This window comes from Pyxicephalus adspersus, chromosome 2 (assembly GCF_032062135.1).
Source record: "Pyxicephalus adspersus chromosome 2, UCB_Pads_2.0, whole genome shotgun sequence".
Taxonomy (NCBI): Eukaryota; Metazoa; Chordata; class Amphibia; order Anura; family Pyxicephalidae; genus Pyxicephalus; species Pyxicephalus adspersus.
Window position 1 is genome coordinate 143,585,849 of NC_092859.1, and position 16,886 is coordinate 143,602,734.

A 16,886-nucleotide genomic window follows, 5' to 3' on the forward strand; every position below is an offset into this window, starting at 1 on the left:
ACGGTACAACCATACAGGGGATGGTAAGCACAGATTAACGTAATCAAAAAGCCTCTCACCAAATAAATGCAGAACACAGGAAGACTGTGATATTTGCTGATTTTGTTGAGGGGCTTTTGATCCCTTCTCCCTTTAACCTGTATAGTTAGACTAGTTAAGGTCCAGATGCCTTGGGAAAGTGTGCTGTTCTCAAAGGAAATGCTTATTGCCTAAAGATGTATTACTATACATACTTAAGTATAAACTGAGCTTTCTCCCCCTCAAAACGCTATTAGAAAAATAAATATTTTTAAGTTTACATTCAGGTCACAACAGTAGATGGAGCTGTGTCCTCATGTAGTATGTAACAAAGACAAGAGGCATGAGTTTTGACGCCACTTTATACAGGGACACAGTGCCATCTATTGGTGGCCAAGAAAAATGCATCATCATTAACTCAAAAGTACAAAATACTTCAACTTGTTAAAGGGGAAAAAAAAAAAAAAAAACATGTGATTTACATTTTATGCCCTTTTAAATCATTGTTTCATTTTATTGGCATTTCAATTGACTACTATTTTAATGTTAGCAAGAATTGCTGCATTTTGTGTCCTAGATTTATATATGAGTAAAAGCAGTTTCCTGTATGCTCAGGTAAAAATGTGTACCTAAGTTTACATTTTGATTGGTTTATATTTGTGTATTTGTGGCAATTGCTATTTAAAACTTTGTGAAGCAGCCAATAAAGAAAATAATTTTTTGTAGTAATTTATGGACATTGTGGAAGGATTCAATCCCAAAATCAGCCTTAAAACTGGTCCCTGAATAGTAGTGAAAGCATAATCAAGGGTAATGACTGTGTCAGACACTTTTTACTGTCTGTGAGACAATTTTCTCCACATTTACTAAGAAGGATTTATAATATCACCCTGTGGACAAAAACGGCTGGACTTTATAAAATAGTGAACATGATGGATGTGTGTCTATTTTCCAGCCTGGTTTGCGATGTCAACTAAAATTTAGAAAACGTGTTTGATACAGACTAGATATTATTCAGCTACTATAAATCCATACTTCAAACAGCTCATAATGTCATTTGGATGCCTGAGGCACCAAGATATAAATGACTTGTCCAAAGTCACAAAGAGGAGACACAGGGATCAAACTAGGCTCGCCTACTCCGTTATTAATCAAATGAGCTGTTCTCTCCTCACATCAATGCAAATAGGATGTTATTTGAATTCAGATTTCCTTTAATAGGGATCTTTGCAATCACAATGCTAATGCGTGCTGACTTTGAAGACCGTTTCTTATTGCATAGTGATTCAATGGGCTTTGTACTCCATAGGACTATCTACTTTATAATTCTTCTTTGAATTCTTCATACCTGTTGAGCTAAGGGGTTTAGAAACTGATATCAGATGGTGTGGAAGCAAGAGAACTCAATATCTCTACATGGATACAACCACTATTTTTTAAATATTCAAGTCTTGGGAAGTCAAGTGTTGCTAACATGGTGTTTTCAGAAATAGAATTTCTGGAAATTTAACTTATTTATAGTTCTTATGAAACCAGTACTTATTTTAACCTTTGCTTTAGTAAAATAAGTATTTTATGAATATGTCTGCTACACTAAATTAGCAGAATGTTACTAATGTATACTAAATAAGGTATCAAGAATCTATATTTTTTTAAACACTCTTTTTTTGTGTGTTTGGGAATACAGTGAGCTTGTTATAAGCTAAACGACTTTTAACAACTCTCTGCTTTACCCCCAGCCTCAACTCTGTTGTGTTTTTTAAAATGGACTTTTCATTACAATGCCAACATTATGAAAAAGGGCTGCTTTCCCTTTTATATATTGAAAACATTTTTTATTTAAATATTTTTCACTTTTTTTAATTTCCTGCCCCTGTTCTCTTTACTGCAGTTGCAGGTAGGTAGTTTTACCTGAAAATACAGGAAATGCTTTGACTCGAGTATAAACCTAAGGCTCAAAAAGGAGCCATCACTGATAACATCCTAAACAGTTATTGTAAGGCCCTGGCCCAGCACCAGTGTTTGCCAGATGTCAGTTCCCCAATCCAGAGCTGCACTCTTTGCCTCTAGCTAGTCCCCACTAGAGGCAAAGAGTTGTGCCATCCAAGCACACAGTGCCCCCAGGACTTTTGTGAGCAAGGGATGGCATATGGTGAAGGATTCTTAGAGGACCAGGAGCACACAGATGATGCAGTACCAAGATTCCAGTAGGGACAAGTGAGCAACTCAGCCAGAGGTCAGAGACTGAGCAAGCGGTCATACAATGGGAGGCAGAATGGAGCCAGGGACAATCTGCTCCTAAAATATTCTTGAGCTGTGCACAGCCTCAGAGTGTGTGCTGGGGATGCCGGGAAGGTAAATCTCAGGCTGCACAGCTAAAGGGAAGCAGGAGATACTGCCATTTTGTTGTCCTCCTTGCTGGTGCAAGCGACGCCCCATAACAGATTGAGCAGGGTGTAATACTGCGGTGGCGCAGAGCATGGAATCTATGGTCAGATAAGTGACTCCTAACAGTAATCAAATGAAATGGCAATAAAATTAATGTGAATAAATACATCCATGATGTAGTATTTTTTAAAACATATAGGAGAAAAAATAACATTACATGAGCTCAGTCCATTTATCTGTTTTTCCCAATTTTAAAGGGTCAAAGAATTTTGTACTTTTTAGTTGGTTATGATGAGTAACTTGACACTTGAATGATCAATTGTGCCTTTTTGTTAACCACTAGTAGATGGTGCCGTGTCTTGTGTAAAATGTGAAACAAATTAATCATTTCTGAGACTGGTAGAGTATGTTACACACTTATACAGGACACAGCGCCATCTAATATAAACCAAGAATAATTTTCTAGTGGCATTTTCAGGTCTGAGTTTATACTCCAGTACATTGTTGGCTTGTTGTTTTTTTTTAACTTTCTAGACAGTTACAAACATGCAAAAATATACAAAACTGGTCTAGTCACAACTGATGTACAAAACTGGAGCCAAGCCCAGCTGGATAAATTCATAATTGGCTATATTCTTCACTTGTATTACTTGACATGAAATAGACTCTGTCCTTAAAATTTGGACAATCTTACCATAGCTTGTAAATTATACTAAGTAGCGCCTTTTACATGGCAGAGCTAAGTGACATTTTTCCGCCTTTGCAACTACACTTGTCATTTTCCTGTGCAATAAAAAATGCAATCTTATAAGAGTACAAATATCACATTGGTACTTTTTCATTTTTAATTTAATGTCATTTGCTGACAAGTTGTGAATTGTGAGTTGAGTCAGGATTTTTATACTAACATTAAATACAAGTCTGCCATATATACAAGTTCTTTTTTTCTGTCCAATTTCTAGCATTAAAATATGCTTGTGCCAAGGCAGAATGCCTATGCCAAGGAAACTGATTATAAAAATACTTCTTAATTAGTAGTGAGGAAATTGTTGTATAAATAATGAGTAGATTTCATAGCTTATGCTTTTAGAAGCAAAAAGGCTTTTTTCCCTCTAATCCTACAATCACATTTCATGTCTCACTATTTCCTTGCTACCAACAGTGGTGAGCTAGCCCACCTGCCAAAAAAGTGTATTAAAAATTGTAATATTGGATGATGAGGCAAGAAAAGGATTATGTGGTATTTATAGACGCCAGTATCCTTAAGGGAACTTATCTAACACTACGGTATAGCTAATATTACCCAGGAAAGCCATCTCCTCTGAATATTTTTTTATATTCTTACAGGGTCCTGACTTTCCCTTACTTTGTGGATAGTCTTCACTCTTTGCCATCCCTTTGACCAATCAGACTACCACCGTGGCAAGTAGGGGCAAGGAGGTCATGGCATATGTGTGCTACAAAGTCAGGAAATGTCAGACCCCGGATACAACATAGGTTAAAATGAGGCCAGACTGTTTTTATTTACTTCCAGTACTTATTTACATACCATTTACTATGGTATGTAAGAAGGAAGGTTGTGCCAGATAACTGTTTCTTTTAAATAAGTAAATTTTAATAGCGAGTTCACAGATACATTGCAAGTCAATAACAATGTTTATGGAATACAATAATAGATTCGTTTTTCATAAGGTTTTTCTAAAGCATTATTATAATATTGTAGGGCCAGTTTAAGGGGTAGGGGTGCCATGTATGCATGTGGTTTAGCATTTGGTCTAGAGAAGAGGACCAGTCACTAGTGAAATATGGTATTGTGTACCCAATTACTGGAATTGGCACTTAGTGATAATAAATACAAGGAGAAAGAGGAGAGAGTGAGAGATAAACATGGAGCAGGCAGTTTTAAGGGTTGGACAGCCTAGGGCCTAGTCTAGCTGGAACTAGGGCCTTACCCAGCCTGAATGGAAGGCTTTCTATCGTTGCAGAGACCTAAAGGTCCAGAGAAATATGTTGGGTAAGTGAAAACCATAAGGAGATCCTATTTAAGGACAGTGGCCCTGAAGTGCTGCAGAGTTCAGGACTGTCATATATAATTTTCCCCAGCTAGGAGGGACAATTATTGAGATCTGTTATTTGCTGGGTGTATTAATTTTGTGAGAATGCTGTGTTTAGTCTAGAGGACCTGAATTAAGAGACTTATTGGCTCCTATGGGCCCTCCAGATTGTGAGCTGTTTGTTTATACATTCTGTACCCCTTCTCTCTCCCCCGCTGATTGTGTTTATTTAAAGTAACCCCAATATTTATGGACTAAGCCTGTAGGTGTTTATTTGCCCACCTAAAGATCGAACCAGGGAATTCTGTGCATTGGACTCATTAGGAAAAAAACGCCTCCAACATTTGTTGTCAAAATGGCCCCACTACAGACACCTAAAAAGACCACTGGTGTCATGCAACTGGCTCTGCTCATTGGTATTGACCTGGGAACTACAGAGGTTCCAATAAAAGTAAGACCAGCCAAAGCCCAAGAATCCTTCAGAATCCCAAGAGTTCCACGGAACCTTTGTTGAGAGATTTTCAATAACTAAATTTCCAAACAATGCATTGATAAAAATAGAAAACGTAGATGACCATTACAAGAGTTAACAAGTATAAATACATTTAAATTAAATGTATTACCGTATTACAAAGTCATGGGAGTCAATCTCCTTTCCACAGCCACTGTTGAGTAAAATTCCAGAGTTTCCAACAATGGCGCATGTCTTAAACTGTTTATTTTTCAGAGGAGAAGTTCTAGGCAAAAGTTCATACAAATTCTTAGATATATTCATGGTGCTGTCTCGATCAAAAATGTAATGGATTATATCACCCGGCTTCAAAGTTCCCTTAAGAACTGAGATATCCCTTTCGGCATCGAGGAAATGTAATATTTGTTTCCTGAAGAAGAAAAAAAACAAAAAAAACAAAAAAACAACAAGATTAATTCTTAGCATGATAGAGGCTTTTAGATGGATTTAAACAGGAAGATATTCTTCATAGATTTAATCTGGCCTGTCAATCCAACAACAGAGCTTCACTGAAACATGCTGCTTTCTCTTGCCATATGAGCGGAATTCTACATTTCAAAACTGAAAACACGTTCCAACAGCCTATCAGTTACAAGTTGCATGTGGTCACCGACAATATATGCCTGTGATCTTATACAAAGAAGTAGCAAAATTGTATTTTAACTAGTTCTATAGATGAAGAGTATTTGATTTTGTTGCACAATTTTAGTGCAGTTTAGATGGTTCCAGTAATGTATTGTTATGAAGATAGATGTCAAAACCTTTGTGCATAGTAGAAAGAAAAATTGTCTCTTTTCCTGGCGCATTGTGCCGAAATGGCTTACTCAGGGGAGGGCAGTGACTATTGATTCAGTATGTAGAAAGTGGCGGGCTTATAAGATCAGCTAACATTGCAGATTGTTAACCCTTTCTGGCTGAGTGTCACAGCAACAGCCCTGCATTTGGCTAGCATCTGCCTTAGTATCCCAGTACCTACAACAAGAACCCATTTGACTACAATATGTCTAAAATGCAAGACAAAATTTTTATCTAAACAAATGGGGCATATCTCCAACATTTTGGATCTTGGTAATTGACTGCTATTACCTAAAACCCCCCAGCTACAATACAGCAGTCTTTATTTTCCTTTATACCAGAAATACCCTTATATCCTGGATCTTATATGCCCTCTTCTTTCTACATACTGAATCAATAGTCTCTGCCCTCCCCTGAGGAAGCCATTTCGGTGAAATGCGCTGGAAAAAGATACAATCTTGCTAGTGACTTGTCATCATTTTTTATGCTATGCATTAATAAGTTACCGTTTATGGTAAGTAAATTACTAAACTGTTGCCCAAAAGCCTTTTTCTCTTTCACTTACTCAAAATTTTATTTTATAACTTTTATACCCGCAAGGCCTGGCAACACAAAGTAAAAATGGAGAATTTTCTTTGGGTTTGTTAATATTTATATGTGTACTGGATACATATGTGCATAAAGTGGTGTTATATATGAAAATGAAATTCTGCTATCTGTTCCATTTACAAACTGTTCCTGTGCGCATACATTTGAGAGGAAAAAACAAACAAAAAGAGATAGTTTTTGCAGTATTATGTGAATCTATAGTTGATATTTTAGCTTTAGACTGAAGGAAAACCCAGAGGAATTTCTCTACATAGAGTCAGAATTCCCTTTGTGTCTCTGCTGTTGCAAGGGCTTCCATGTACCATAAACATTGGGATCTTTGCTAGAATACATCACTAACTGCACAATTCTGATTTCAGTTTCAGAAATCTTTTTTATTCTAACATAATGAAAATCTTGTACACTCACAGATTTGATCTGAAGCATCTTGAGCTGATTTAGGACTTACCTGATTTTCATTGACAATGTCTGGTTGTGTCTCCATTTAGCTACTGGAGGTTTAATATTGGATTTGATGTTGTCACGATTTCTCTCTGTACCAGTTGGAGTTGAAGAATAATTTATTGCTAACTCAACTCTAGAAGAGAAGATAATGAATAATAAAATTAAGGTGTAGAGATGCTGATTAAATTTGAATAAAACACATAATAAATTATTCCTTTTTGTTTTTTTTTTAAATCTCAGTTGGTGAATCAGCACTTCACATGTGTATGTTTATACTTCACACAATGACTTTTAACTTTGATTTCACTGAATTCATAGACATATATCAACAATAAAAATTTCAGGTTTCCATATTAACAGACTTCATTAGAGAAAGTTAATGTGTGTCTGTGTACGGTGGTCACTGTCTACTGTCTATATTATCAGAATATATATATATATATATATATATATATATATTAGATGTTTATTTTATATATATATATATATATATATATATATATATATATATATATATATATATATATATATATATATATATCTAGATGTTTATTGGAGCTCAGATGTAAGAAAAATACATTGTTCCCCTGACATTCACCGACGCACACACAAAACACAGACATATGTGTATGTCTATAACTCCAGTAGACATCCCCAGTGTCACTCTTATCCCAAGAGAAACAGTCTAAACGTTGATGGTTTAAGCTGTTCTGAAAGAGAGAATAAGCAGATTTGTGTGTTTAACTGTGTCCAAATGTTTAACAGTGATTATCTAATGGTTGTGGTCACCGTAAAGCTGATTTGTGGGGAAACACCCAAATGCAGGATAAAAAATATTTATTTGAACTTTTTACTTGACAAAGGATATTCAATATTTTGAATTCTCTGCCAGAAAGCACAGCCAGATACTTGACCTCTACTGCAACAAACAGCTCAACTGTTAGGAAATGCTTATCACGTCAAAGATTCTGTGCTGTGTGCCACCGCCGTATCCCACACAGCTTATTTTGTCCAGCAATGTCCCTTCCAGCAGCAAGGAGATTAGCAGCAGCACTTGCTTCCCTTTAGCCGTGCAGCCTGATGTATTTTATCGGCATGCCCAGCACATACTTTAAGGCTTTGCACAGCTGAAGAGGATTTTAGACGCTGATCAGTTCCTGACTCTATCCTGCACTGCCATTGGCTGCTGGGACTGTATAGCCTTTCTGTTCCAGGTCGCCAATGCCTGTTGTAGTGTTAAGCTAGGCTGACTTGGAATCTTGGTACTGCTTTATCAGGGGCCTCCTCTGCCAGCCCTTCCCCAGGCACCATCCCTTGTGCGCTAAGTCCTGGGGGCCACCGTGTGCTGGGAAACACAGCCAGACTTCTGAGGCAGAGCGGGGGCTTACTTTAGGCGAAGAGTGCTGTGTTCGATTATAGGACTGGTGTCTGGTGAGTACTGTTGCTGGACCAAGGCCTTACATCCACCATAGGACACTGAACGAGCCAAAACACACTTGTTCTCTACATCCTTTTTCATCTTCTGGCTGAATGCTCATAGTCAGTGCATAGCCATGGTCTATGGGTTGAATTAGCACCTGTACATTGCAGAAGATCCTGATTGCCTCATAATGTTTTCTCCAAGGCTAAGCTCTATTGTGTGTAAACATATTTTAATTTATGCCTGAAATCCAGCTTTTAATTTGGACTGGTGCCAAAAGCAGGTAAATTTGGTTTTATACATAATCTTTTCTGATCTTGAATAAAAATAATATGTTGATACAATATGGTAAATATACTGGTATAATTCGGTAAAAAAGCATATAAAGCTTTGCACTTGTGGAAGTGCTTTCTGCACCTCAGACTTGACTGATGATTTTAAATGAGGTGTCCGTTTTTTCCTAGGGGTTTCCTTATTATTATTATTAATATTATTAATAATAAACAGGATTTATATAGCGCCAACGTATTAACCAGGGCTGTACAATAAATAGAGGTTGCAAATGACAGACAGTGATACAGGAGGAGAGGACCCTACCCCGAAGAGCTTCCTTCCACATGAGGCATGGCCCCAATGCTGAATGGCACATAAATTGGTATCAGTAAAGAGGATGCCACATGTTTATTGGAAGCCCTTTAACTGGAATACTAGCTCATATGGCAAGAGTGCCAATGACAGAGTGTTTAATAGAAGAACATGGCAGATTGGAGTCAGTAGATTGGCCAATACTTGCAGATATCTGCAGCCTTTAATCAGATTGTGCAGTACCATTTGCTTATCTCTGAATGACTTTGGTAAAGGACAGGAGTTGATTGTAATTGTTAAAATACAGAGGAATAAAAACCAAAATTAAAACCTAAAAAAAATCTTGTTTTGTCTGAATATTTAAATTAGAATTAACAGAGCATATAGTAAAGCTTCTCCACTTCAGTGACAGACTCTGGAAATGTGTTGTTTTACAACTATCATTATTATTATGATAAGCGACAAGCTAATTTCTCTCTCACTCCTGAATCACACTTGTCTCCTTCACACACCTGACACTGTAATTCTTTGACCCAAAGCTATTTCTAATTAGCTTGGCTTGTGTGACCATTAAGTGCCTCTGTGCTAGACGTTAAGTAAACATGTCAGGCATTGAAGGATCATTTGTTCAGTGCTCCTGTTTCACATGCTAAATAGGTACTACTGCACAGCACTGATCACTTGAATAGTGATAAGAAGGACCAATTCAACACCGGAATTTTCATTTTTTTGTTACAGAGCTGCTCTTTTTACTTTTAAATATTTCATATTTGTACTGACTTTTATGGAAGTTTTTATAAGTACAGACAACTAGGTTGCTTTCTGCTGCCCAAACATAAACAGTCAGCTTGGAAGTTCTTTGTGCTTGGGGCATTTCACACTGCGGAATTACTGTGGTCCCAATCATTCCCATTCAAGTGAATGGGGGGGTAGAACCATACATAGAATGCATGACCACACAGAATTCCAGAAACACATAAGAAATAATGTCATTAAAAGATGCTTACGTGGTGCAAATTATGAAGGATCCCCTTTGGAAGCAATAGTTATCAATGGTGTGTTTTCTAACATAATAATGGTGGCTTAAAGATAAGAGCATATACCTCCACGGGAAACAGGCATTCAGTATACCAAACCTGTGTTGATTTTATTTTGACATGATGGATCACATATGTGATAATATTCTGGATTGAAGTGATATGTAAAAAGTTCACTGTATTGCGAAAATTGTAAGATTCTGTAGAATTGTAAAAATTGTAGATTTTGTGAATAGGAAATGGAATAGGAAATGGAATATCTCTGAATTGTTCTTCCGTTGAAGCCTACTTGGCAAAATGCATAAAGAACAGAGAAACAAACTGGTTTCAGTAGAAATTGGAGAAAGAATAGGTTGTGTATATTAAGTTACAAAAAGAGGGATGTGGTACCAGTGAATGAAGCCATTCTTTTGCAAGCAGTTTACGCAGCTTCAGGAGATAGTGGCGTGGATCCAGAAAGCAAGAAGTCACTTTTGCATGCTTGGTTGTTTTTGGAAGAACCACGGCTTCAAGTGCAGTTAGAACCCAAAGCAAGTGTGTCAGTTGTGGTTTGCTTTGCCGCTCCCATGCACACAGTAGCTGTTTACGAACCTGAATGGTATGACAGGGGCCCAACAGTGGTGAAGAATACTGCACACAAATTCAGAACCATGTGAAAAAATAATGGGCAGGCATTTGATGTTTGATTTGATTTCCAGCACTATATTCCAAGATAAGCCTTAATGAATGATGTCTGCAGGTGGCCTCACAGGTATAAGGTGGTTCCTGATCAGGATTAAAATAACTGGATTAGGAGGCTATCATCTGTTGCCAAGCTCTGTACAGTGCCCAAGCAAACAGTCAAAATGCCACTGTGACGCTCAAAACGTATGATGCACCTAATTTTCCGTCATCATTTGTGTATGCTTATGCAAGTCAGTTAACCTCAATGTTACAATAAGAGTCTACAAATACAGTGTTGTCACATGCTGAGGGTGGAAGTTAGAAGTTTTTCCCATGTTTTAATAAGTGGGATTCTTTAGAGGATTACCCTCATTATTCAGTGTTATGTGGCACTATTATACCTACTACCCAGCTTTGCAATTTATTTATTGACTTTTATGGCACTACAGATTCCAATTTAAAAACATTATAATTGAAATATTTACAGATTAACTAAGTAATATCTTTGAAAGGCAACAGGATTTGATGTATGTTAAATGAACGAATAGAAAAATTGTGATGCTGCCCGATCATATTTTACCACACCGCTCATTTTTCCAAGGCCGCTCAGGAAATAAATGCTTAAACTGTAATTGCATCTTATAGCACCAACGCATTTGTTCTGTTTTATTGTTTATGCCGTAACATTACTCTTGACCACTCTAAAACTAAAGAGCTAAAAAAATAACAGTAAAACGATGAAACATTTGCAGTTATGCCTGAGAGAATATCTAAAAAGGCATAGCCTTGGGCAAGCAGGAGCAGAGCAGGCATAATATGAATGTATTGGGAGACAATCTAATAATTTGGTACCGTTATCAGATCTGACATGTTGATAACTGACATGTAAAAGATTACTTCTCTTGTTCTATTAGCCTGGAATAGGCTCTTGAACTAGCCATGAGGCCAACTATAAAAAGTCAATATTGTGAATCTTGCCAGGGGACATGCAGTACCATGGGATATAACATAACGTCATATAAATTTACCATATTAGGCACAAATAATACTTTGAAATGGCTGTTGTGCAAAGTATTAGCTGTTAGTGTAGACTTCTGTACATTGATCAAGTCAATTTAAAAAATAAATTCAACATGAAAAACAAACCAAGGAAAAGCTTCTTTGTAGAAGGCACTTAATAAGACTTTCCATGCATAGTACAATGTATGAGATGATAAGAAAGGTCAATAATGCCATTAATAATGTAAACTATTTTTTTTACCAACCTTACTTAGGTATACATGTGTAACCTATGAAAGTGCAATCTTTTTCATCAGTGCAATTTATAGTTTTAATTACTGCAACAGTCTACTGCACTATCCCGGTGCTTTTATTTGTTAGTAGCCTTTGAATAGAGTTCATGAATGATGTCTTGCCTTGCAAGGGTGTTGAGAAATTAAAAGCCAAAATTGAAATCCCTGAAATATTGCTGCATAAACCAATGATTATTAATGCAATATTGTTTAATTAAAAATATATCAACCTTACCAGGAAAAACAGTCAGAATATTTGAGAATTACCTGTCTCCAACATTATAAATTCATGGCATATAATTGAACAAAGCAACACCTGACCTAGGTGTTAATAATATAATAAAATATAATTATGACAAAAAATGTTAAATATAATATAATTTTAGACAGACTATCCTACAATACACTATATGAGTTACAATACGTGGTATTAAAAAAATACATTATACCCACAAAAACATTCAATACACAAATGAGAATGCTTAGCATTCTAAGTAACCCAGTCATTCAGAGAGACGAACAGCAACAGCCCCAAACTCTATGTACTCCAAGGCCTGAAACCAAAAACCAACATATGTGACAAAGTGGCAGCTCTTCAGGAGTTTAGTGGTCTCTGGGCATACAAATGGGTGAATTCTAGAAAACTTGTACAGGTAGAAGTGGCAGGATCGACCGATGTTAGGTAATTATGGGGAATGTAAAGTTTAAGGTGACACCAAGACAGTGTGTTTGTGGGGTGCTGCAAATAAGTGCTAGTTATAGGGATATCAAAGGGGGTTTAAATGAGGGGTTGGAAAGGTAATATCACAAAACGTCTTAATACAACCATCACAACTTGTTGAGTTTGTACTGTTCACAATAAATAGACCCTAAAATAATAAGAAGAATGAGCTTAGCACAACTTGTAGAACAGTCCAGCTGGTTGTAACTGAGGCAGGGGACCCTGTGTGCTAAGCACCCTAAATAGGGCTAAGGTGCAGGATGAGGGTCTTGGATCCACTAGGTGTTCACCAGAAGGCACTGGGGATGGCGGGCCATGCAAAAACAGGTAAATAGGCAAAGTGCCATCCATGCAGATGGAAAGGAAGAATCGCAGAGAAACTGGTAGAAGTCATTATAACATCAGCACTGGAATAGAAGTCATGCAATCTGGAGCCTGGAAACAGATATTTGGAAATACCTTTGCTCAGGCAACTCCAAAATAAAAATTTGTAGGTGTGAATAGCTTTCTCACACATGACCACAGAGGAAATGTCCAGCAGTACTTCTTGCTAACAATCAGCAGGAGCAGTGAGGGAGTTTAGGAAAATGAACAAGAAAAAAAAAATTTAGAAGGATTTGTAATTAGTTGCACAAATGAACAGGAATAAAGCACAGGTTCAAGGTTCAAACATGAACAGTTGCCACGGGTTGGTTTTGGGGACAGCAAACTGAGACATTGGTATAGAAGACACAAAACTGCAATCTAATTTCAGCTGGCTTTCAGTACTCTTATAAGTAGTACACCCCCCCCCCCAACACTTACAAATTAAATTGAGTGTAATTACTCATTAGTACAGGTCCTTTCACTTTAAATTAGAAACCCCAATGTCTCATACAGCATACCTGCTGGATGTTTTAAGCCTTCTCCACCTTATCCAAATGTAAGAAATGAATAGGTTTGACCTTTTCAGGGGTCTTTTAAATGTTTTCCTATCAGATTTACACAATTTGAGTCAAGCATTCACACATTTTTAATTTAATTCAGTTAGAAAAATGTGTGATCCTTAAGTGAAAACATAAATAGACCTCTTTGCCCAACCAATTTATTTTCAGCCATAATATATCTGTAGTTGATGTTTTTATGTTTTGACCATTCCTTTGAACCAGAACATTGGCAAAGTGATATTAATACATGTATTGGGAATTAAATAAAATACTGAAGTAGACTGATCAGTAAAAAGTATTAAAAAGGGGTTTTAGGCAAGAAAGCAATTTCGAAAATTTCTCTCATTTATATATTTCAGATTAGTTCTTAAATTAGCAATGCTACAGAAAAAAAGTTATAATACATAATTTAAAAGTATACAAGGACTTCCAATATGGAAAATAGTTTACAGTTGCTGAGCACCTGAGTTTTACATTTTTAAGATAGTTACAAATCAACAAACAGCAACAGCAAAGATTGTAAGTCTCCGATAAATCTGGAATGCATTTGGAATGTAGACAGCAGAGAAAACATATATATTTAATACAGTCTTTAGAAACATGGAAGCTACCACTGGTGACCTTGCATGGCAGCATAGTTGCCCCAGTGGCTAGCACTCTTGCCTATAAAATGCTAGGTCACAGGTTCAAATCTCAGGCATAATCTCAAGGAGTTTGTAAATTCGCCAAGTGTTTGTGTGGGTTACCTCCCACATCCCAAAAAACATGTGGTTAGGTAATTGGCTTTTCCTACAAACAACACTATACTGTGGTAATGACATGATTATGGTAGGGTCATTAGATTATGAGCTCCCTTGAGGGACAGTTGGTGGCGTGACTTTGGACTTTGTAGATTGCTGCGTAATATGTCAGGGCTATATAAATACAAAATATAAGTATGACTCTCAGTGGATACAGTTCAACAATTTGTTCTGCAAGCAAAGGTATGTGTATACGTTGGCTTCTCATTGTTCCATTGGGACCTTTGTGTTCAGAGCCAAGCTCTTTTTAAGCAATCAATCATGTTTCTACACTGCATAGGATGAGTAGATATAAATGTATTACCTTCTCATGTCATCCAGTTGTGAACTTCTACTCGGTGCCAGACTGTAATTAGCTTTCATCTATGTGGAAATGTTTTGACATTCCTTTAAAAAATGCAGTTTCTCTTTCAGGTTTGTTAATCTTGTCATTCTTTTAATATGGCTATTTTAGATTTGAAGAAATGTTACTAGGACATGGAGCAGACTGGTTGGCAGTTTGTAATATGGCTGAATTTTTAGAAAGGCTTCTTCTAGTACCATTAGGAACAGTCTGATCCTTGGATCATCCTTCACCCATGGATTAGATCATCTAGCATACAGCACCATAATATAAGGGTGGCATTTACAGTCCCTAGCACTGCTTTCACCATTCTCAGATGCTTCCCCTGCCATGCCTGATGTGGTTAGGAAGCCATCCTTTGTGATCTTATTTACAGGGGTGCCATCTTTCAAAAATTGCCACTTCCTATTGAGGCAGTAAGTATATTTTTTGTCCTGTGACTCACTGTCAGATGATTCCTGACTGAGTGGGCAAGACCACTAGAAGGAAAAATATATAGAAGAAAGTCTTGCATTACTTTTATACTTATTATCAGTATAGACAGTAAACAGGACTTTGTAGAAACTCTTGTGCTGGGAAGTCTGGGAAGTCACCAGGTGGATTCCTTGGTTCCGTGGTCCTTAATTTTAGTGGCCTTTGAACTATCAATACCAATACCAATGTTATTACATTTCTATTCTTTTATATCTATTATTTTATATTTAATCACTCTCGGAAGTTCTGAGCTGTTGAAATTGCACCAAATAGTGAGCATCTGCCAAGCAGCTGTAACTCAGAAACAATGTATTCAAAATGTGTTGTCTCCATCTACAGGCTGAATGGAACTAAGAAGTGTCCTACGAAAAAGAGATGTTTGTATACCTATCTGGTAATAGTTATCCAAACAAACACAAAGCGAAGAATGTACCCACACATAGAATTCCTTTAATGCATATGTCCCCCATCCTTTTTTTATCTGAATTGCACAATTTGCAGTTTTACACACTACAGTAACCGATTCTTGCAGGACAAATTTCATAGTTGGAAACTGATTGCGATCATTCCGTTAATAAATGTGTTAACAAAATATACACAGAGTACAACAAACTGTATATGTATTGCATTATATTATACAAAACATATTTTTTCATTCCTTTGGGTCTTTGCTCTATATGGTGCCTATTGACTGGGAGGGAACCATACTAAGAGAAATATGGTGGCTACCACAGCACCTTACAATAGTTGATTGGCTCTATCTGATATCTATACTTCATCACTGAACCCTTAATATTTCCTCTCTATAGCTGCACAATAATCTTCAGCATCCCATACAATCCCCATTGTGCTGGATATCTGGTCCTTGTTGCACTCTCTAGTTACTTCTGCTGGCCCCTGTGCCACATTTGTGTCCTGTAGTGCTGTCAATCTTACAGTGAAAAGAACCACAACACAAAGAGGACCAGGTTCCAGAAATGTTTGAGGCTTAAGATTTTCCAAGCCCCTCAAGAAAGTGAAAATCTGCAGTGTGGACTGCAAAACAGGAGAATATTTACTCTTTTGTTTGCAGGTTGTATTGACTACACTGGGCCTGATTTAGTAAAGCTTTCTGAGGCTGGAGAAGGTAGACTATCATGGGAGATCCAGCAAACTTGAAATGGATTTCACAAAACTGTTTGCTAATATTTGGCAAATATTATCAATTCTAAACCAGATCCATTCCATGTTTGCTGGTTCACCCAGTTACATCCATGAAAGTATATCCACTCCAGTCTTGGAGAGCGTTATTAAATCAGACCCACTGTGCGCTAGATTCATCTAAACATCTGTTTCCATTTATTATGCTGAACTTTGCAACAGAAATTTGTCTACAATCCCAATGCATTGTCCTGGATAAGGTCTCATGCTGCCTGTCAGCATCTCATTATGGATGTCTGACAGATTTCTGAAACGCAACCTGGATAAAACAGAACTCATCATCTGCCCCCGCTCTCAACACTGGTATTCAGCCCTCCCCTCAGACAAGTTCTTTTGGCGTCACCTTTGATTCTGCCCTCTCATTTACCCCCCATACTCAGAACATTTCCAGGTCCTGTCAATTTCACCTACTCAACATTTCCAAAATCCGCCCCTACCTGTCCTCTGAGACCACCAAACTCCTTGTACACGCTCTTATCATCTCTTGTCTGGACTAATGTAACCTCCTCCTCTCTGGTATTCCACTAACCCGACTTTCTACAATCTATTATGAATGCTGCAGCCAGACTCATCCATCCTTTCCACCGCTCCTCTTTTGCTGCCTCT

The 16,886-nt window shown here is 37.2% G+C and overlaps 1 protein-coding gene across 1 annotated transcript in view; it reads right to left on the reverse strand.

Annotated features, from left to right (window-relative positions):
* Nucleotides 1–16,886, reverse strand: part of ST8SIA2 (ST8 alpha-N-acetyl-neuraminide alpha-2,8-sialyltransferase 2) — a 143,621-nt gene that overhangs the window by 17,227 nt on the left and 109,508 nt on the right. Inside the window, exons 3-4 of the mRNA XM_072402690.1 lie at nt 6,824–6,952; nt 5,084–5,341 (exon numbers count right to left, since the gene is read on the reverse strand). Of these exons, the coding sequence (XP_072258791.1) occupies nt 5,084–5,341; nt 6,824–6,952 (387 nt within the window). The remainder of the gene's footprint in view (nt 1–5,083; nt 5,342–6,823; nt 6,953–16,886) is intronic.